This window comes from Delphinus delphis, chromosome 10 (assembly GCF_949987515.2).
Source record: "Delphinus delphis chromosome 10, mDelDel1.2, whole genome shotgun sequence".
Lineage (NCBI taxonomy): Eukaryota > Metazoa > Chordata > Mammalia > Artiodactyla > Delphinidae > Delphinus > Delphinus delphis.
Genome location: NC_082692.2, coordinates 19,554,113 through 19,575,387, shown reverse-complemented (window position 1 = coordinate 19,575,387; position 21,275 = coordinate 19,554,113). Strand labels below are relative to the sequence as shown.

At 41.0% G+C, this 21,275-nt stretch overlaps 1 protein-coding gene across 2 annotated transcripts in view; it reads left to right on the top strand.

The window, feature by feature from the left end:
* KIAA0319 (KIAA0319 ortholog) overlaps nt 1–21,275 on the top strand; it is a 50,798-nt gene that overhangs the window by 10,784 nt on the left and 18,739 nt on the right. Inside the window, exons 4-12 of one of the 2 annotated variants that reach the window (XM_060021566.1) lie at nt 1,481–1,579; nt 3,004–3,101; nt 3,984–4,071; nt 5,033–5,125; nt 6,416–6,548; nt 14,368–14,596; nt 19,170–19,293; nt 19,942–20,074; nt 21,092–21,240. In XM_060021566.1, coding sequence (XP_059877549.1) covers nt 1,481–1,579; nt 3,004–3,101; nt 3,984–4,071; nt 5,033–5,125; nt 6,416–6,548; nt 14,368–14,596; nt 19,170–19,293; nt 19,942–20,074; nt 21,092–21,240 — 1,146 coding nt within the window. The remainder of the gene's footprint in view (nt 1–1,480; nt 1,580–3,003; nt 3,102–3,983; nt 4,072–5,032; nt 5,126–6,415; nt 6,549–14,367; nt 14,597–19,169; nt 19,294–19,941; nt 20,075–21,091; nt 21,241–21,275) is intronic. The other variant, XM_060021567.1, reaches the window with a different exon arrangement.

The following is a 21,275-nucleotide window of genomic DNA, read 5'->3' as shown; positions in this document are numbered from 1 at the left end:
AGAGCGTGGACTGAGAGAAGGAGAGAGGAGAGGTTTCCACGTTGGAAGAAGTGATGAAGGGGCTGGGTGTTACAGGAGGATTGAAAAGCTCCCAATGGATTTAATACTAAAGAAGTTACTAGAGACTTTTGTCATGTTTCCTGAGCCTTTCTGTGGGTAATGTACTTTGAGGGTTACCCTGTCTTCTTTGGTTATTTACTTTGTTCCTGAGCTTCAGTAGAGAGAAGGATAATGATGGAAGAGCTGTACAGTATATGGAAAAGGAAAGTGGCCTGGGAATTAGCATCCTTGAGTTCTAGTAGCACCTGTTGCATAGAGTAGTTAGAGGATGAAATGAATGGATAATCTTCAAGTCCTTGGAACAGAGCCTATCAGAGTTCAATCTCGTAGATAAGTGGCTGTTGACATAAATACAGTTTAAATTAGTCAGATATTGGCGGATCTATTGCTAATGACCCACATAGCCTCAAGCAACTTATATTGCCTCTCCAGGGCTCAATTTCTTTATCTGTCAAATGATGGGTTTGGACCAATATCCCTTTTAGGTCCACAATGGCTGATTTTTCTTGAAAAGAGTCAGTGAAAGTGACAGGGAAGAAGAGCCAGAGACGGCAGCGAAGCGTCTGCAGCTGGTCTAGGAAGGCACTCGAGGGACTGAGTACAGACTGAGAGAAGTAGATTTAAACGAGCCACAACTCCATCTAACATCTCCAAGCAGCTAGGACCTCTAGAGAGCACGCAGCTTTTCTTTAAATCTTTGCTTTTCTCTATGTGATATCTTGACGATCTCAATTGTATTTTACAAAGGGAGACTAATGTCCAGTTGAGTCAAGCCAATTGAACGTATCAGTATAATCCTGGTTATGGAGCAAGGAAACAAGCCTTGTTCCGAATGCTGACTTAGTGACTAAGTGCTTCTGATGAGAGTGGATGTGCTTTTTGCTGCTTGAGTTAAAATAGCCTTTTTATATTGAGGTTGACAGGCTTTTCTCTTGGAAAGTTTCCAAGACCAAGACCATTGCAGTATTTCATGGGGTTCCTATCAGAACTGAGTGGCGTGTGATTAATGCTACAGAAACACTTATGATTACACTCCATCTTTTTAAGACTAAAAATAGCACATACCAGGGGGTCAAGCAAAGCTGGAAGCAAGAGAGAAAATAGACCCAGTCCGCAGTACACTACCGGTTTTCGCGCAACTCCTGTCACCGACACCTTGCTCGGTCGATCTGAAGCGTTTTCTCCACAGTGCCTACTCACGTTGACAGTTTTAAATTTGTGAAATCTACCCTGCAACATAATATAGGGCACAGTTCAGTTACTAGCCAGAGGGAAAAAAGTATCTTAGATAAAATCTCATGAAGAACTATTACAAAAAGATGGATTATCTTACGGATACTAAAAACAAATCTATCATAGGGCAGTAAGTTAACATCATTGAAGTATATGATGAAATGTACTATTTCTAATTAACTTTTAGTGAAAGAACTCACGGTGTCTGCTGGTGATAACCTAATAATAACTTTGCCGGAAAATGAAGTTGAACTGAAGGCGTCTGTTGTGCCAGCGCCACCTGCAGGTGAGAGTTTGACTTTCCTCTGGGACCCGTAGGGGCCCATTAGCTGGTGTGTCCTTAAGGTGTCTTTACTGGTTATTTACAACTTTGATTCATTTTCACAACATAGTGAATGTCACTCTCGAGTGGATGACAAGGCTTTGATGATCATAAGCTTTAAAGTTTATTGAAATAGTTTAAAATGGAGTGAGAGGATAGGAATTAAATACAGAACATTTCCTTTAATTGGTCAGGATAAGAAGTCATATTCTGATGATGCAAAGCAGGGTGATATCTTAGAACAGGAGAGGTTTCCATATACCTGCTTTTGACTTGTAATAACCCACAGAGCCTGGGAAAGTTCCACTGTCAGGTGAGGGAGGTAGCACGTGCACAAAGGTTGTTTGCAGATATTGTAGTGGCAACACGTCTCTCAGGTTCTCAGGATCCTCACACCAGTTGTTCAAAAAATGTTTAAAATACTTTCTTCTGCTGATCCAGCACTCTGCTCTTCAGCAAACATTTGACCTATTCCTGTGACCTGTCAAATGCATTCTTTCTTAAAAGTATATTCATTTTTAAGGTGTTTGAATATTTCTCATTCAGGTTAGTTCCTTTATTCATTTTTCCCTATCACACATGGATCAAAATTTAAGCATAGATGTTAATATTTGGCATTTGTCATTTACTCCTTTCAGCTGAGGTAACTCGTGCTTTAACTGTTACTAGAATCACAAGGTGGAAGACAGCTTCATCTTAATATAAAGATATTTAATCTGTTCTTAGGCCTTATATAAACCCCTACGACAGATGGAATGAATTTAAATCTCCTTGCCTTTTATTAAAAGGAGAAAAGTACAGTGGATTATACTATGTTAAAATTTTTATGTATAGTCAGGTGTAGTAGTCTGGAAGGAAAGTCATCAAATGCTAACAATGAAATTAGGGCAATTTTTTAAAAACTTTCTATATTTTCTAAATTTTTATAAGTTGTATGTTCTTATAATAATAAAGAAATTTTACATTAAAAAGATATAGAGGGCTTCCCTGGTGGCTCAGTGGTTGGGAGTCCGCCTGCCGATGCGGGGGATGCGGGTTCGTGCCCCGGTCCGGGAGGATCCCACGTGCCGCAGAGCGGCTGGGCCCGTGAGCCATGGCCGCTGAGCCTGCACGTCCGGAGCTTGTGCTCCGCGGCAGGGGAGGCCGCAGCAGTGAGAGGCCCGTGTACCACAAAAAAATATATATATAATTAAAAAAATAAAAATAATAAAAAAATAAAAAGATATAGATACCTTACTGTTGCTTACCTGAATGATAGTTGAAAGTTGAGTGCAGTCTATCTAAATTAATTTCTGCTAGTAGATTGAAGACTGTCATTTTCCTCCCTCTGCCCAGATTACAGTGACTTCTAAGAGTTTATAACTACTCATATTTTTCTTTGCTCTCAGAAACAACCTACAACTATGAATGGAGTTTAATAAGCCACCCTGAATACTACCAAGGTGAAATAAAACAAAGACACACGCAAACTCTTAATGTCTCTCAGGTAAGTAACTGGTAACCGGTAGTAACTGACAGCATACCTTAGAATTCAGGTAACACCTGCTTAGCTGTTGAATCTAGAAGTCTCTTACGATTAAGATTAAAAGAAGAATATAAATGAATCAAGCTTCAAGCATGTAGGTAGACAGGTAGATTTAAGTAAAGGGGCTTGTGGGACCTTTTCTTTATTTGACTTACTGGGCATATCAGCCCAGGGAAGAGAGGCTGGCCCAGGCTGCTACGGGTCTCTGTAGTGAGGTTAAAGCCTGTGTTCCAACTCTTGATCCCTTTGCAGTGTTAGAGACACTCTGGTCATCTCTGATTCTTAGTCAGGCACATTTCTAGGATTGCCAAAATTTCCATTCCAGTTCACATATGGTTTGACTACCAAATATTGCTCCAAGATATAAGCCCTCACAAGAAGAAATGTTCCCTCTTCTTGGCCCATAGATGATTATGTTCTCTTCATTTCTGATACTGCACAGCTACTGATGCAACATGAGTTAGCATCACCCCCATGCCACTGAGCGCTGTTTCTCGAAGTCTGGTACCCAGAGCGTTGACAGCTGACCCACCAGTGCTACTTGGTAAAAATGCAAGATTCCCATACACTCAAGTTTGAGAACTGCCGCCCTCGGTTGGTCCATGTCACATATGCCTCTGTAAGCCCCGTGAACATCTGTAACTAAGCTGAAGGCCTTCCTGGGTGATCTTCAGTGTTGCAGAGTATAGGCTTCAGACATGTGGCAGTGTGTCCACAGGTCCCGAGCCCCTTCTCTATGCTGATTCCAGGAGAACGGCTTCTGGAATATTTAAGGATTTTCTAGGCAGTGGACCCATCCTGTTGCTTGCATGTTTATCAGTATAACTTTTCTTCATCTTGCAGTTGTCAGTAGGAATTTATTCCTTCAAAGTAGCAGTTTCTAGTGAAAATGCCTTTGGAGAGGGATTTGTAAATGTCACCGTTAAGCCAGGTAAGCCTGTGTGAGAGGACAGCCTCCTGTTTATCTCAATTTTTGGTGCCTGAATAACACGGTAATATATTTTTTTAATTTTACATTAGACTCCATTGTAGAGAGAACATGCAAAGATTATACGGTTTTTTTCTTTCTTCTTTCTGTATAATTCTTAGTACTTGCTTGACACTGCTGTGTAAGGTTGCAAGGTTATTGCTTGCTGTTCTTAGGTGTGGCAATAGCCTCCTCCGTCTGACATTTGCTGCGTTCACCCTTCTACCTCCACTCCCCGTGACTCAGCTTGTCCTTAGGCGAAGGGAGCAACTCAGGGGTCAAGGGAAATGTATGCCATGGGCTTTCAAGCCCCCTGGTCCTTTCAGGCCACCACTAGTCCATAGGTCAGTGCACTGGTGTGAATTAGAAATAGTGGCCCTTTGTCTGGGTGGGCACAGCCCTGGCTCAGTGCATGGAGCATGGGCCTTGAGCCTCTGCCACCCCCTCCTCTGGGCACAAGGGATGTGGGCCAGCTCAGTGCCAACCTCACCTCCAGCCTCTTCCCCAGGGGCTGACAGCTCCCCATTTTGCACATTCTGCCTGGTTATTCTTAGAGCTAAACGTGGTTGGCAGGGGCGGGGCCGGGGGGCGGGGCTTCAAAGAGTCAAGAGCCAGCTAATCGTAGGAGCTGGAACCCTACTCCATTGCTCCTCTCTTGCAGTTGCTGCTCAGGTTCTGTGACCAACCCCTTGCTTGTTATTACATGTGTTCATTGAGCCTGGGCTTTCATACAAAAATCTAAACCTGCAGACGTGCTCCTAAAGTGTATAGGGGGGTTCCAAAACATTACAAGTACTTTCCATAGTTGAGGCCTGCAGGATAAACACCTTCCGGACAGGATATTTATAACCAGTTTTTGAAAATCAGATGGTTTATTTGGGTGGTGACAACTTGGGCTCAGCCCGTGTCCTTTTTTCTGTCACAGCCAGAAGAGTCAACCTGCCTCCCGTGGCAGTTGTTTCTCCCGAGAGACAGGAGCTCACTCTGCCTCTGACGTCGGCCCTCATCGATGGCAGCCGTGGGTATCCAGCCATACTTCAGGGGGTTTTGCCCTCTGCACTATGAGACGTAATGGGAGGTCTCTATTGAGGCTGTGAGGACTTATGGGCTAACTCACCAATAGATGAGCATCTATCTGTATCTTCAAGTCCTTCAGCTCCTTTAGCACAACTTCTCTGTCTTAGGCTGAATTTCCCTTCAGTTATGTCTCATTTGTCTATGAAAAAATTCTTTAGGGTCTAGCTATTTGATCGGAATTAAAGCAGTTATTAAAGAATCTCCTTTCGATGTAGTATATGTGATGAGCAGTTAGAAATCACTTTTTAAAAAAAATTATTATCTATTTTATCTATTTTTTTTGGCTGCGTTGGGTCTTTGTTGCTGCGCACAGGCTTTCTCTAGTTATGGCGAGCGGGGGCTACTCTTTGTTGCAGTGCACAGGCTTCTCATTGTGGTGGCTTCTCTTGTTGTGGAGCCCGGGCTCCAGGCACGCAGCCTTCAGTAGTTGTGGCACGAGGGCTCAGTAGTTGTGGCTCACGGGCTTAGTTGCTCTGCGGCATGTGGGATCTTCCTGGACCATGTCCCCTGCACTGGCAGGTGGATTCTTAACCACTGCACCACCAGGAAAGTCCCTAAAGCCTGTTTTAAATGAAAATATTTACATGAGAAAATACATTACATTTTGATTCCTCTAATTCAGTGCGATTTAGTCACAGGAAACTGTTCAGGATTATTAATCTGTTGCATGAACTTTTCTTTCCTTAAATGAATTAGATGAAACTGGCTCCCTTCCAGGTCTAAACTTCTGTGATTCTACTTAGTACATTTTGTTTGCTGTCTTTTAAAGTAGAAATAGGAGGTTTTCATGTAGGATACTACCTTTATCTGGATTTACACTTAATGATTAGGGTAGTAAAAGGTGTTTTGTAATTATATAAAAGCATCTCAATTCTTTATGAATCTGTCAGTTCAGATACCTATTTGAATTATCAGTAAGATATCGTGTGCTGTAGTTGAAGTGAGTTTAAAAAAAAAGCAGCAGTGTCTGTCACTTTGCTTTTTAAATTCACAACTGAGTCGAAACACCCTCACTCAAATCTGGTGGAAACCCAGAAGAAAAATCATGATGATAATTTAGAAAGAAGAAGTAATCCTCCTTCTAACACATACTATATGGCCATTGAAATCTGTGCAATTATATAATTTCATATAAAATCAAATGTAAACCCCAATAATGTAAATTACAAAATTTATGTTTTAATATTCTTGTGTTTAATTCTAGTTTTCATTTATTTGTCAATCTTTCTAGACAGTACAGATGATACTAAAATAGTGAGTTATCACTGGGAAGAAGTTAATGGGCCCTTCCAAGAGGAGAAGACCTCAGCTGATACCCCCGTCTTACATCTGTCTAACCTTGTTCCTGGAAACTATACTTTCAGGCAAGTGGGTTCTCTTTCCAGCACTGATAACTTGACTAGTTCTGATAGATGCCGATAGAACATTGTGCTGCTTTTCATTTTGATCAGGAGGCGGCAGATTTGGTTTCCTCTGGGGTTTTGGTTGTCAGCCACTTTGCACTCTGATACCATCATCAATAATATAAATTACAAGTGTGTATTTATTGGAAACCTTTGGATTTTGTTGTCAGGAATAGTATGGGATGGCATCTATTTTGCTGTGTTGAGATACGTGAAAGAAAGTTTCTCTCTTTAGAGTGAAAGTGAGGCAGATTTATAGGATTTACATGTTTCTTTATCTTTTTACAACTTTTAAAGGTATAACTGAAATGTAATAAACTGAACATATTTAAGGTATAAAATTTGATGAGTTTTGACATTTGCATACACCTGTCAGACCATTGTCACATTCAAGATAATAAACATTTCCATCATCCCCAAAAGTTTTCTCATGCCCCTTTGCAATCCAAACCTCTCTCTATTCCTGTCCTTGGGCAACCACTGACCTGCTTTCCCCCACTTTAAATTATCTTGCACTTCCTAGAATTTCACATAAATGGAATTGTACAGTAGGTGCTCCTTTTTGCCTGGCTTCTTTCACTCAGCAAATGATTTTTGAGATTCATTCATGGTGTTGTCTCTATTGATAGTGTGTTCCTTTTTGTTGCTGAGCACTATTCCAGTGTATGGATATACCACAATTTATCCTTTCATCTAGTATGGACATTGGGTTGTTTACAACTTTGAACTATTACAAATAAAGCTGCCATGAACATTTGTGTACAAGTCTGTGTGGACATGTATTTTCATTTCTGTGGAGTAAATACCCAAGAGTGGAAAGGCTAGGTTCTACGGTGAGCTTATGTTTAACATTGTAAGAAATTGCCAAACTCTTTTCCAAAGTGGGTGTATTATTTTATATTCCCAGCTGTAGTGGATGAGAGTTCCAGAATCCACATCCTCACCAACACTTGGTGTAATCAGTCTTTTTAATTGTATCTAATTTGATGGGTGGTTGTATCTCATTACAGTTTTAACTTGCATTTTCCTGTTGACTAATGCTATTAAGCATATTTTAGGTGTTTACTGACCATTCATATAACTTCTTTTGTGAAGTCTCCATTCAGATCTTTTTCCTGTTTTAAAAATTACATCTTACTTAGTTGTAAAATTTTTATACGTTCTGAAACAAGTTCTTTGTTTTATATATGTGTTGTGGATATTTCCCAGTATATGACATTTTGTTCTCTTAATGGTATCTTTTAAAGAGCAAAAGTTTTAAATTTTGATTGTCTAATTTATCAATTGTTTCTTTTATGTTTCATGCTTTTTGTGTTCTATCTAAGTAAACTTTGTTTAATCACAAGATTGCAAAGATCCTGTTTTCTTTCTAAGTTTTATAGGTCTAGGTTTTATTTTTAGATCTGTGATCTGTTTTCAGTTATTTTTATGTACTGTGTGAGATTTTTGAATGTTAAATCATCCTTGCATTCATGGGATAAACCCTATTTGATCATGATATTCTTTTTGTTTGTTTGTTTGTTTGCGGTACGCGGGCCTCTCACTGTTGTGGCCTCTCCCGTTGTGGAGCACAGGCTCTGGACGCGCAGGCTCAGTGGCCATGGCTCACGGGCCCAGCCGCTCCACGGCATGTGGGATCTTTCCGGACCGGGGCACGAACCCGTGTCCCTTGCATCGGCAGGCGGACTCTCAACCACTGCGCCACCAGGGAAGCCCCCGTGATATTCTTTTTATGTAGCATGGGATTCAACTTGATAATATTTTTGTCAGGATTTTTATGTCTGTCTTCATGAAAGATTTGGTCTGTGCCTTCTTCTCTCTTTCTCTCTCTCTCTCTGCATTGTCACAAGATTTTGATATGAGGATTATACTGGCCTAATAAAACAAGTTGACCAGTGATCCATCCTCCTTTATTTTCTGAAATACTTATGAACAACTGGTGGTATTTCTTCCTTGAAAGTTTTATAGAATTCACCAGTAAAATCATCTGGGCCTGGAATTTTCTTTTGGGGAAAGTTTTGATAACAAATTCAATTTCTTTCATAGATGTAAGCCTATTTAGATTTTCTGGTTTTTTTTTAATTTTTCTTTTTTATTTTATTTTATTTTTATTTTATATTGGAGTATAGTTGATTAACGATGATGTGTTACCTGTTTTTTTCTTGTGTCAGTTTTTAGTAAGTTGTATTTTTCAAGAAATTCATCCATTCCTTCTAAATTATCATATTTTTTGGCATAAAGTTGTTCATAGTATTTTCATATTATCCTATCATGTCTGTAGGCTCTGTACTGATAACCTCTTTTTCATTTCCAATATTGGTGATTTGTGTTCTTTTTCTCTTGATAAGTCTAATTAAGGGGTTTGTTAATTTTATCTTCTCAAGGAACCCTAACTAGAACTGTTTTAATTATATTTGCCTGTTTTCTAATTTGTTCTTTTCTGCTCTTTACTGTTTCCTTACTTCTGATTTACTTTGTTCTTTTTCTTCTAACTTCTTAGAGTAGAATCTTGGTTCGTTCATATTAGAGCTTCCTTAAAAGCTCATAAATCTTTCACAGGTATAATTTTCCTCTAAGTGCTGCTTAGCTGCACCCCACACACTTTAGCTTATTATATTTTTAAGACCTCATATACTGCTTTAAGAATCTGATGATTTCAGAGAAGGAGCCCGTACATGTGTATTTATGAATCCTCAGAAGTCTAGCCAGCTTAAGAAACTCTCAAGCATTTGACTGGATTCATCTTTGACTAAAAAGTCCACAGAGGTGCTCTAAAGTGCTTTAGATTTTACACATGTTGTAAAAACTTCTGTTTTGGTTTATTGGAAATCTCAGCTTAAGAAGCAGTTTACTCCATTAGGATAGCTATTATTTAAAAAATGGAAAATAACAAGTGTCGGTGAGGCTGTGGAGAAATGGGAATCCTTGTGCATTGCTGGTAGGGTTGGAAAATGGTAGAGCTGCTGTGGAAAATAGCTCGGCAATTCCTCAAAAAGTTAAACATAGAATTGCCATATCTGCAATCTCACTTTAGATATATACCTCAAAGAACTGAGAGCAGAGACTCAAATAGATGCTTGTACACTATCTTCGTCCATTCAGGCTACTATAACAAAAATAACCATAGACTGGGTGGCTTTTAAATGACAGAAATTTATTTCTCATACCTCTGGAAGCTGGGAAGTCCAAGATCAAGGTGCTGGTAGATTTGGTGTCTGGTGAAGGCCCTCTTCACATGGTTTATAGACAGCCATCTTTTCACTGTGTCCTCACATGGTAGAAGGGGTAAGGGAGCTCTCTGAGGTCTCTTTTGTAAGAGTACAAATGCCATTCAGGAGGCCTCTGCCCTCGTGACCTAATCACCCAGAAGGTCCCACCTCCAAATACCAGTCGCATTAGGGATTAGGTTTCAATATATGAGTTTTGGGGGAACAGAAAACATTCAGTCTATAGCATACTCCAATGTTAATAGAACAACACAAATGTCCATCAACCGATGAATGAGTAAACAAAATGAGGTATGTACATACAAAGAAATATTATTCAGCCTTAAAAAAATGAACTACTGAGACATGCTACAGCATGGATGAACTTTGAAGACATTTGGTTAACTGAATGAAGCCACTCACAAAAGGACAAATATTGTACGATTCCACTTAGTTAAGGTGCCTAGAGTAGTCAAATTCATAGAGATAGAAAGCAGAATAGTGATTGCCGTGGGGTGGTGGTAGAGGAGAAATGGGGAGTTAGTGTTTAATGGGTACAAAGTTTATGTATGGGGTGATGGAAAAGTTCTGGAGATGGATAGTGGTAATGGTTATACAGTAATGTGAGTGTACTTAATGCCACGGAATGGTGCACTTACAAATGGTTAAAATGGTAAAGTTATATGTACTTTACCCCAATAAAAAAAAAGAAATTTACCTAGCTCTGAAAGCTTCTTTTATTATTGAGCAGATTTCTGGGAATCTATAGGCCTTGTAGGGGTAGAGTGAGTAGCCACATGGGGCATCCAGTGCTCATGTGTGGGGTTTTTTTTTTAAACTTTATTTTTTTAAGAGCAGTTTTAGGTTTACAATAAAATTGAAAGATACGGAAATTTCCCATATGTGCCCTGCTCCCCACGTGCTCAGTCTCCCTGTTATCAACATCACTCACCAGAATGGTTCATTTTTTACCAAGGATTAACCCACATTGACACATCATAACCACCAAAAGTCTATAGTTTACCTTAGGGTTCATTCTTGGTGTACATTCTATATGTTTGGGCAAATGTATCATGACGGATATCTATCACTGTAGTATCATACAGAGTATTTTCACTGCCCTAAAAGTCCTCTGTGCTCTGCCTATTCATCTCTCTCCTTTTCCCCCTCCTCTGGTAACAACTGACCTTTTTACTGTCTTCATAGTTTTGCCTCTTTCAGAGTATCATACAGTTGGAAGTATATAGTAAGTGGCCTTCTCAGATTGGCTTCTTTCATGCAGTAATATGCATTTAAGATTTTTCCGTGTCTTTTTATGGCTTGATAGCTCATTTCTTTATAGTGGTGAGTAATATTTCATTGTCTGGATGCACCAAAGTTTATTTATTCATTCACGTACTGAGGGACATCTTGCTTGCTTCCAAGTTTTGGCAATTGTCCATAAAGCTGCCATAAACATTCATGTGCAGATTTTTGTGTGGACAGAAGTTTTCAGCCCCTTTGGGTAAATACCAAGAAGCATGATCGTATGGTAAGAGTATGCTTGGTTTTTTTGTTTTTTTGTGTTTTTTTGGTGGACTGTTTTGTGGCTTATTAAACATACATTGTACATTTGGTTTGGCCATTGAGGAGGAGAATGCATTTAAAAGTCAAAATAGAGTAGCTTTTGTTTGTTTATCCAAGGTAAAACTAGGTGGCCATTGTGGACGTGATTTCAGACATGTTTGTGTATTGCTGAGAACTTGAATTTTCTGAACTGTATGGGATCTAAGGACACCACCAGTCATTCTCAAAACAATATCTGCTAGTAGCTTCCAGCTGCAACCTTATTGTCTGAAAGTCATCACCTCTTATAGAGTATGTTCACTTTTGTAAGAAATTGTCAAACTGTCTTCCAAAGTGGCCGCGCCATTCTGCACTCCCACCAGTAATGAATGAGAGTTCCTGTTCCACATCCTCTCCAGTATTTGGTGTTGCCAGAGTTTCAGATTTTGGCCATAGTATAGGTGCGTAGTGGTATCTCGTTGATGTTTCAATTTGCATTTCCCTGATACTGTATGATGTGGAGCATCTTTTCATATGCTTATCTGCCATATTCTTTGCTGAGTAGGTATTTATACTAGTTTGATCCCTGGTTGGGGAACTGATAAAAACATGTCGTGTATTTATGTTTAGTTTACCACACTGGCTGCCACAGCTTGATCCAGAAGAAATATAGGTTTCGAGAGACAAGTAACAATGCAGGTGTTTAAAAAAATGATATTTTCTTCTTATAATAAGAATAATGCATGTTTGCTATAAAAATAAAAAACAGAATGTATCTAGAAGCAGAAAGAAGGAAATTAAACACCTCCCATAATTCCACTACCTAGGAATAAACATCCTTAAGAGTGTAGTACTAGGGAGACGCAAGAGGGAAGAGATATAGGAACATATGTATATGTATAACAGATTCACTTTGTTATAAAGCAGAAACTAACACACCATTGTAAAGCAATTATACCCCAATAAAGATGTTAAAAAAAAATTAACATGAGCACATGGCAAATAAAGAAAATAACATAAAAGAAAAAAAAAAGAGTATAGTACTTATATTTATGGTCCTTTTTCTATACACATAAACTTAAAACTCTTTTCTTAATTGGATCAACATGTATAAGATGTTTTACAAGCTACTTTCTATATTTTCTTCTAAAACTAAAAAATTTTGTCTTTCGTGTTTACATTTTATCCTTCTAGAATTGACTGCATGTCTACCGTGGTTAGATCCAATTTTATTGGTTCCCACGTGGATAATCAGCCTATTGTCCCATTACTGTTTACCGTTTAGTCTGTCCTTTCTCAATCTGCAAGACCACATCTCTTCTATATCAAATTGTCATATATGAGTGGATCTGATTTTGGATTCCCATTAATTATGGATATCTATGTCATTAAATATTCTGCAACATCATGTTTGATGCTGATACATTTTAGAAAATTAATTTAGCCCCATTATTCAATGTTTGGGGGAACATTCTTATAGTTAAATTTTGGAGTGCAAGTAAAATTTCTGGGTCAGAGGCCTGTATGTGTTTAAGGAGTTTGATATATGTTGCCAAATTATTGTCTACTTCTTATCTGAGGGTTTTGCTAAGGTAAACTTGTGGAGACTTTATGACATAAAAGTCTAAGGGGACTTCAGAAAAGTTTTTTTTTTTTTTTTTTTTTTGCGGTACGCGGGCCTCTCACTGTTGTGGCCTCTCCCGCTGCGGAGCACAGGATCCGGACGCGGAGCCTCAGCGACCATGGCTCACGGGCCCAGCCGCTCCGCGGCATGTGGGATCTTCCCGGACTGGGGCACAAACCCGTGTCCCCTGCATCGGCAGGCGGACTCTCAACCACTGCGCCACCAGGGAAGCCCCAGAAAAGTTATTTTTAAAAGTCTTTCTATAACACTTATTTATTGGGGTAAAATTTATATACAGTGAAATGCCACTTTATGAGGTTCTTTTGATTAATTTTAATTTAATGACTCTTTACCTGTCTCATGGAGACAGGCCCACTTTGTTTTTATGTTGTTGTTTGTTTGTTTTTTTTAACTCCCCAACCAGGGATCAAACCTGTGCCCCCTGCATTGGGAGCACGGAGTCTTAACCACTGGACCGCCAGGGAAGTCCCAAAGCAGGCCTACTGCTAACCCCATTTTACTAGGAAGAAATTCCCTTAGGGGCCCAGAATGTGTCCTGACTCAGCCTGGTTGAGGAGGAAGGACCTTAGGTGTTTGGTTTGCCATCAGAGCGAGAACTGGAGTTTGGACCCTGGTTGTATGGAGTATGTGGGATAGAGGCCCAGAATATGGGGGCCCCCTGTACAGGTACCTTACCTACAAATAAGGCCTGTGTTCTTTCCAGAGCTTCATTCTCATATTCCTATTTATACCTGTTACACATGCATTGCTGCTCCAAACTAAATCTTGGCCCCAGAAGAATGAAGTGACCTTATTTCACTGATCCAGTTGCCACATCACCAACGAGTTTACTACAGGAGGGTCAGTGCAGCTCTCTGTGTTGTTTGTGTAGGCAGAGTATCGTTTGTATTTCAAAGTGCTTAATCCTAAAATTGCTTTGCAAGGAGTGTCCTGAAAGCACTTCATATTAAGTCCTCTAGAAAAGAATGAGAAAATGAAAAAGCTTTATAGCTGAAAGTTCAGGAGTGATTTGCTGTCTCTACGTGCTCAGGCCTGCAGGCAGGACTTAAAGCGGATACATTTCGAGTGTCAGGTGGTAGAGAGAGGCTTCTGTGTTGTCTGAGGATGGTCTCTTCATCCAGCACCTCAGAGAATAATGAGAAACCCAGACAAAATAAAACTCTATCGTGTGAATATATTACTAGCTAAAAATAAAGTACATCAACAGAAACAAAGGAAAAATATAGCCTCAGGTCTCTGTTCTTTCCTCAGCTTCATCCTCAAATTTCTATTTACACCTACTCTCAGTCGTTCTGAGAAATGTACCATAAGCAGACTAAATTGACCACTTGCCTTGAGATTTGGCATATTCGTGCAGTGTAATAGCTTCCTCTCCTTTTCACAGACTGACTGTTACAGACTCAGATGGAGCCATTAGCTCCACAACAGCAGCCCTGATAGTCAACAGTGTTGTGGACCATCCACCAGTTGCCAATGCGGGACCAAATCAGACCATAACTTTGCCCCAAAACTCCATCACTTTGAATGGAAACCAGAGCAGTGATGATCACCAGATTGTCCTCTATGAGTGGTCCCTGGGGCCCGGGAGTGAGAGCAAAGAGGTGGCCATGCAGGTGAGTTCTCCATCCTGCCTTCAGACTTTTATTTGTCTATCTGTGTGTTCATCTGTCCGTCCGTCCATCCATCTATCTATCTATCTAAAATATTGGTACAGGGGGCAGCTAAATTCAGAAAATGTTTTATAAAGTTGTCTGATATATTACAACTAATAGAAGAACAGCTAAACTCACAAATCTTCCAAATTTATGTCACTTTCCTTCACCCACTCTATATAAGCCCAGGATAGCAACTAAGCAGCTCCTATACAGACAACTTGACCTTGAGGTTAGTTTAGGAAAAGTCTGACCTAACATTTGCTACAGAAATATTATTTTAGTATTAGGATAAACCTTAGGAATAATCTAAACCTCATTATCAGAAAATTCCTTTTTATTTTGTTTCTCCTATTTTTAGAAACTGCATGTTACCTTTTCTGGATCCAGTGGGCTCTTGTTAAGATCTTTTTGTATTTACCTTTTGATTTGTTCAGATTGCGAATATATCTGTCTAAAGTCATAATAACCTTGAAACATTGCTGTATTTGTATGCGTGAGTATGTGTGAGCTGTTTGCTTATTCTACTTCTGGTGATGGCCAGCTTGTTTTTTTTTGTTTTTTTTTTTTTGCGGTACGCGGGCCTCTCACTGTTGTGGCCTCTCCCGTTGCGGAGCACAGGCTCTGGACGTGCAGGCTCAGAGGCCATGGCTCACGAGCCCAGCCGCTCCGCGGCATGTGGCATCTTCCCGGACCAGGGCACGAACCCGTGTCCTCTGCATCGGCAGGCAGATTCTCAACCACTGCGCCACCAGGGAAGCCAAGCTTGGTATTTTTGAAGTTATGTTATTATTTAAGAGTTTAATGGAAGAAAGATAGTACCTTACATTACCACCTTCCTCTTCTCCTTCAAACTCCATCTCACCAGTCCAAGACAAATTTCTCATTAGTGTTTATGGTGAAGTCAGACATTCCATGAAAACTGACCTACTTTACTTTTTGATATTTCTGGAAAGTGCTTTGTGATTATGATGAATTAAAAATGACTGGTTGGATAAATGGGTCTTGAAAGAGCCATGAGTCCTCTAGATACCCTTGGAGAGCACTTGGTATAGAGTTCATCTCTACCTAAGAGTTGTGGCAAATGCTCTGTTTGCTTCTGTTAGGTTAAGAATTAGCATTTGGTGGAGTTTGGATACAAACAGGAAGATGGGTATTTTGTATTTTCTCAGTTAAAAAATATTCCAAATTTTCTTTCCCTAATTACTGGGAAGTATGTGCCCAGAGCTAATGCCCCAGTACATCCAAGTCTAATGAACATATATCCAAAGGAAGTCACTAGTGCTGGGCTGCAGACCTAGCCTCGCTGCTCTGAACACCTGCCCATCTGCTGCAGACACTCTTAGCTTATCCACAGTAACAATGTCACTGCCTTGTGATTGACTGATAAGATGTCGAAAGGGGTGACGCTTTTTATGAATTGGGGCAATCGCAAAGATCAGCTCTTAAACCAGCCTCTCTTACACTAGTCTAAAAATCGCCAAGGCAAGCTGCAGAGGCTATGCTTTGCGCTGGGGAGGTCACTGAAGGTCAGTGAAGCCTGTGCAGCTACCTGAGTCATATGGCTGCTTTGAGGGCTCTCAGGGAACTAGTCTGCTCACTTCTCATTTGCCGCAAGATTCCTTTTTATTGTGTGCATAAGCATTCATGTAACCATATTAATTTTGAGGCACATATTACTAGGAAATTATACTTTATAGAGCTCTTCAGAAAAAAAGTACTTTGCTCTACTGAGTCATAGTAGGGAAAAGCCCTTTTTTTAAGTTCTTATAATAATGCATTTCAAATTTCAGAAGTTCCCCTTGTGATAACACACTTGATTTTCTATCCATTTTTTTCCCATTTTTCCACTAAAACTCTGAAACACACACACACAGAGGGATTTCCCAGGTGACACAGTGGTTAAGAATCTGCCTGCCAATGCAGGGGACACGGGTTCGAGCCCTGGTCCGGGAAGATCCCACATGCCGCGGAGCAACTAAGCCCATGAGCCACAACTACTGAGCCTGTGCTCTAGAGCCCGCGAGCCACAACAACTGAAGCCTGCACGCCTAGAGCCCCTGCTCCACAACAAGAGAAGCTACCTCAATGAGAAACCTGTGCACGGCAACAAAGAGTAGCCCCCACTCACCACAACTAGAGAAAGCCTGCGCGCAGCAATGAAGACCCAACGCAGCCCAAAATAAATAAATAAATAAATAAAACAGATACATTTATCTTTAGACAATCTTGTGATCTGTGAAAATAAATAAATTATAATAGGACTTAAAGTTAAAAATCCTTTTCAGGATGCCATGAACTTCAAACATAGGCAATAACTGGAAATATTACCAACAACACAGCAGCAACAAAATGAAAGGGTATTAACCTGTAGGCAATAAGTAGCTAGCTACTATATACTCAATTGAAAAAATGCCTTATTGAAAAGTTTTGTTGTCCTAGCATTTAAAAAATTTATATTTACAGCAAGGACTTACTGTATAGCACAGGGAACTATATTCAATATCTTGTAATAACCTATAATGGAAAAGAATCTGAAAAAGAATATATATATATATATACACATATATATATAACTTAATCACTTTGCTCTACACCTGAAACATTTTAAATCAACTATACTTCAGCAAACATTTTTAGAAAAGAAATACATGCAGGGCTTCCTTGGTGGCGCAGTGGTTGAGAGTACGCCTGCCGATGCAGGGGGACACGGGTTCGTGCCTCGGTCCGGGAAGATCCCACATGCCACGGAGTGGCTGGGCCCGTGAGCCGTGGCCGCTGAGCCTACACATCTGGAGCCTGTGATCCACAACGGGAGAGGCCACAAGAGTGAGAGGTCTGCATACCACCAAAAAAAAAAAAAAAAAGAAAGAAAGAAAAAAGAAATACATGCAAAAAATTCAATTCAAAAGATAACAATAAATGGAGAAAAATTTATTTATTTAGGGCTTCCCTGGTGGCGCAGTGGTTGAGAGTCCGCCTGCCAATGCAGGGGGCACGGGTTCGTGCCCCGGTCCAGGAAGATCCCACATGCCACGGAGTGGCTGGGCCCGTGAGCCATGGCCGCTGAGCCTGCGCATCGGAGCCTGTGCTCTGCAACGGAAGAGGCTGCGACAGTGAGAGGCCCATGTACCGTCAAAAAATATATATATATATATTTTTATTATTATTAAATTAAATTTATTTATTTATTTTTGGCTGCACTGGGTCTTTGTTGCTGCACGCAGGCTTTCTCTAGTTGCGGCGAGCGGGGGCTACTCTTCGTTGCGGTGCATGGGCTTCTCATTGCGGTGGCTTCTCTTGTTGCAGAGCACCGACTCTAGGCATGCGGGCTTCAGTAGTTGTGGTACATGGGCTCAGTAGTTGTAGCTCACGGGATCTAGAGCACAGGCTCAGTAGTTGTGGCTCACGGGCTTAGTTGCTCCGTGGCATGTGGGATCTTCCCAGACCAGGGCTCGAACCCCTGTCCCCTGCATTGGCAGGCGGATTCTTAACCATTGCGCCACCAAGGAAGCCCACAAAATTTATTTTTGATTATAAAAGTAATACGTTAATTACTTCCTGTGGTTAAAAACAAACAAACAGGGCCTCCCTGGTGGCACAGTGGTTGAGAGTCCGCCTGCCGATGCAGGGGACGTGGGTTCGTGCCCCGGTCCTGGAGGATCCCATGTGCTGCGGAGCGGCTGGGCCCGTGAGCCATGGCTGCTGGGCCTGCGCATGGGGAGCCTGTGCTCTGCAGCGGGGGAGGCCACAACAGTGAGAGGCCCACGTACCGCAAAAAAACCCCACAAAAAACAAAAAACAAAAAAAACCCCACAAAAAAACAAACAAACTCAAATTCTGATAAAGTGAAAATACACCTTGACCTCTTCCAAGTCCCTTTACTCAAGATAATTACTTTTATGAGTTTAATGTGTGTGCATACTGAATCTCCTCTATGTGTTTGCATACATGTGTATGTGCATGTAGCAAATATCTATCATGCTGTATCCGTTGTTTCACAGCTTTCTATTTTTGCTTCGTAATATGTCTTTGACATCTTTCCACTTTATTCTTTATAAATCTACTTTATTCTTTTAAACTTCTTTTTTTTCAACTAGCATCCCACAGTGTATTGTGGTGGGTTTGGCCATTCCCCTGTTGATGATTGTTTAGATTGTTTCCATGTTTTTTGGTGTCATAGGCAACGCCTCAGTCAGCACCTATGGGCGAGTCTCCGTAATTACACACGTGGGCGTTTCTCTAGTGTAGATACTCAGTAGAAATGCTGGGTTGAAGAGCATGTTCTTTTAACATTTGAATGGATGCTGCCAGATTGGCTTCCAAAAAGGCCATATTAATTTATATTCTTTCAATAGCATCTGAGGATATACAATGGACTTCAGATCCCATTTTCCTGGGACACGCACATTTTTTTTTAAAGCAGGATCTCCTCATTTAGTAAAATCACTAGTTTTTCATTATGTCATGCTAATTACTTGTGCTTCTTTAATATTATTTTTTCTTTTTCATTTTTGTATTTGCTGTTACTTAGGGAGTAGAGACACCGTACCTTCATTTGTCTGCAATGAAGGAAGGAAATTACACATTTCAGCTGATGGTAACAGATTCTTCAAGGCAGCAATCCACAGCTGTGGTCACTGTGATTGTCCAGCCTGGTAGGTGAGATGGGAAAGGGATTTAGCCCCAGAGATTAAAACAGAAATGACATCTGGGCTTCTGGGCTTCAGACCAGCCAAATTTGGTACAAATTCTCTAAATCTTTGAACTATCAAGAAATCAGGGCTGCAGAGCTGAATCTTAATATCAAGGCAATTTGCTTTTGTGGTTCTGAATTATGTCCCGGCTGTGTCTCCAAACCATGGCATGAAGGACAAAATGAGAGCTATCTCCAGAGTCACTTTGGGCTCTGATGCCGTGCCCCACTCTGCTGCAAAGCTCTAGGGCATTCTTGAGGAGGCTGGTAGTTATGTGTGGCTTGATACTGAGATGGCTTGTGGCCAGACATTGGGGAATTAACTACAGTTCCACTCCATGACTTTTAAGGTATTTTAAAGAAACCAAAGACATACATATTAGGGAACAGTATTTCTTGCTGCCTGTAACCCCCATCTCAAACTTAGAATGTTTAACTCCTGGGTCAGCTAGGAGACTGCAGTGTTTCACCCCAGGATTCCCAAAGGACAGGGCATGCTCTAGTAGCTGCCTGAGCTGAATATGAGTAATTTGCTTAAATAAAGAAATCAGGGGATGGCAGACTTAATGCAAAGAGATAATATTTCTTCACACCGTTTCTATAATTCTAGAAGACAACAGGCCTCCGATGGCTGTCGCCGGCCCGGATCAGGAGCTGGTCTTCCCGGTGGAAAGCACCACCCTGGATGGGAGCAGAAGCAGTGATGACCACGGCATTGTTTTCTACCACTGGGAGCATGTCAGGTAGTCAGCGCATCTCATCACTGAGTGCTGGGTTCACCCCCTGGATGAGAGCTAATATTACCCCTGCTCTGTCTACATTAAACACTCAGCTTGAGCGTGTTGAGGAGTCAGTATTCAAGCACATTTCTAGAAGTGGCCAGGGAACTATTGATTGGATTCTGTATCAGGTGTGGATGGACAAGATGGACATTCCTTGACAGTGGAGAGAGGTGGAGCTGGGGCAGGTGGACAGGGCGGTCTTGGTGTGAGGTGAGCTTCATGACAGAAGTGGTGCAGGGGAACCTGGGTGGGGTCCTCACGAGGCCCCCCAGTCTGCACTCACTCAAACCACGTGCAGTGACTGTAGACAACAGAAGTGCAGAGTTCAAGGGGATTCCTTTATCCTCCAGCATTTTCTGTGCTGTACATGCTTAATCTCATGGAATCCTAGGTCATTTCTTAAGAGGTAAGTGATAATATTATTCCCATTTTAAAGATGAAGAAACTGAGGCTTGCAGACATGAGTCAGTCCCAGGGTCTCTGGTTGCCCAGATGGTAAGAGCAAGAGCTGAGGCTCAATCCTGGGTCTTCCTGACTACAAAGCCCACGATCTTCACGACTCCGCTGTATTGAATAATTCCTCTTGAGCCAGGAGATCAATTACCTGGCTTGCTCTCTCCTCCTCCACACTCTCTCGAAAGATAACTGAGGATTTCAGCTGATTTTATTCAAAGGAGAAACAGGAATCGTTTATAAGGCTCCATTCTGATCATTTCACTGACAGTTCAATTTAAAAAAACAGAAGACTCCAAAATCCTCTTCCCAGGAATCCAGCAGCCTCTGTCTGAAATAGGCTTTAACTTGTGACTCTTACATAGAACTAGAGAATCTAAATGAATACAAAATTATCTTAGAATTCTCTAGATGGTATATATTATTGCTGTGAAAAGAAGCATTTATAAAGACACAAGCAACATACCTGCTGTCGTCAGAATCCCATGCCCCCTGCCTTTTGTTAATGACTGTCCTGTTTCACAGAGGCCCCAGCGCAGTGGAGATGGAAAACATCGACAAAGCTATAGCCACAGTAAGCGGTCTTCAGGTGGGTACCTACCACTTCCGTTTAGCGGTGAAAGACCAGCAGGGACTAAGCAGCACGACCACCCTCAGCGTTACCGTGAGGAAGGGTGAGTCAAGGCAGAGGGCAGGTGGATCTGCCAGT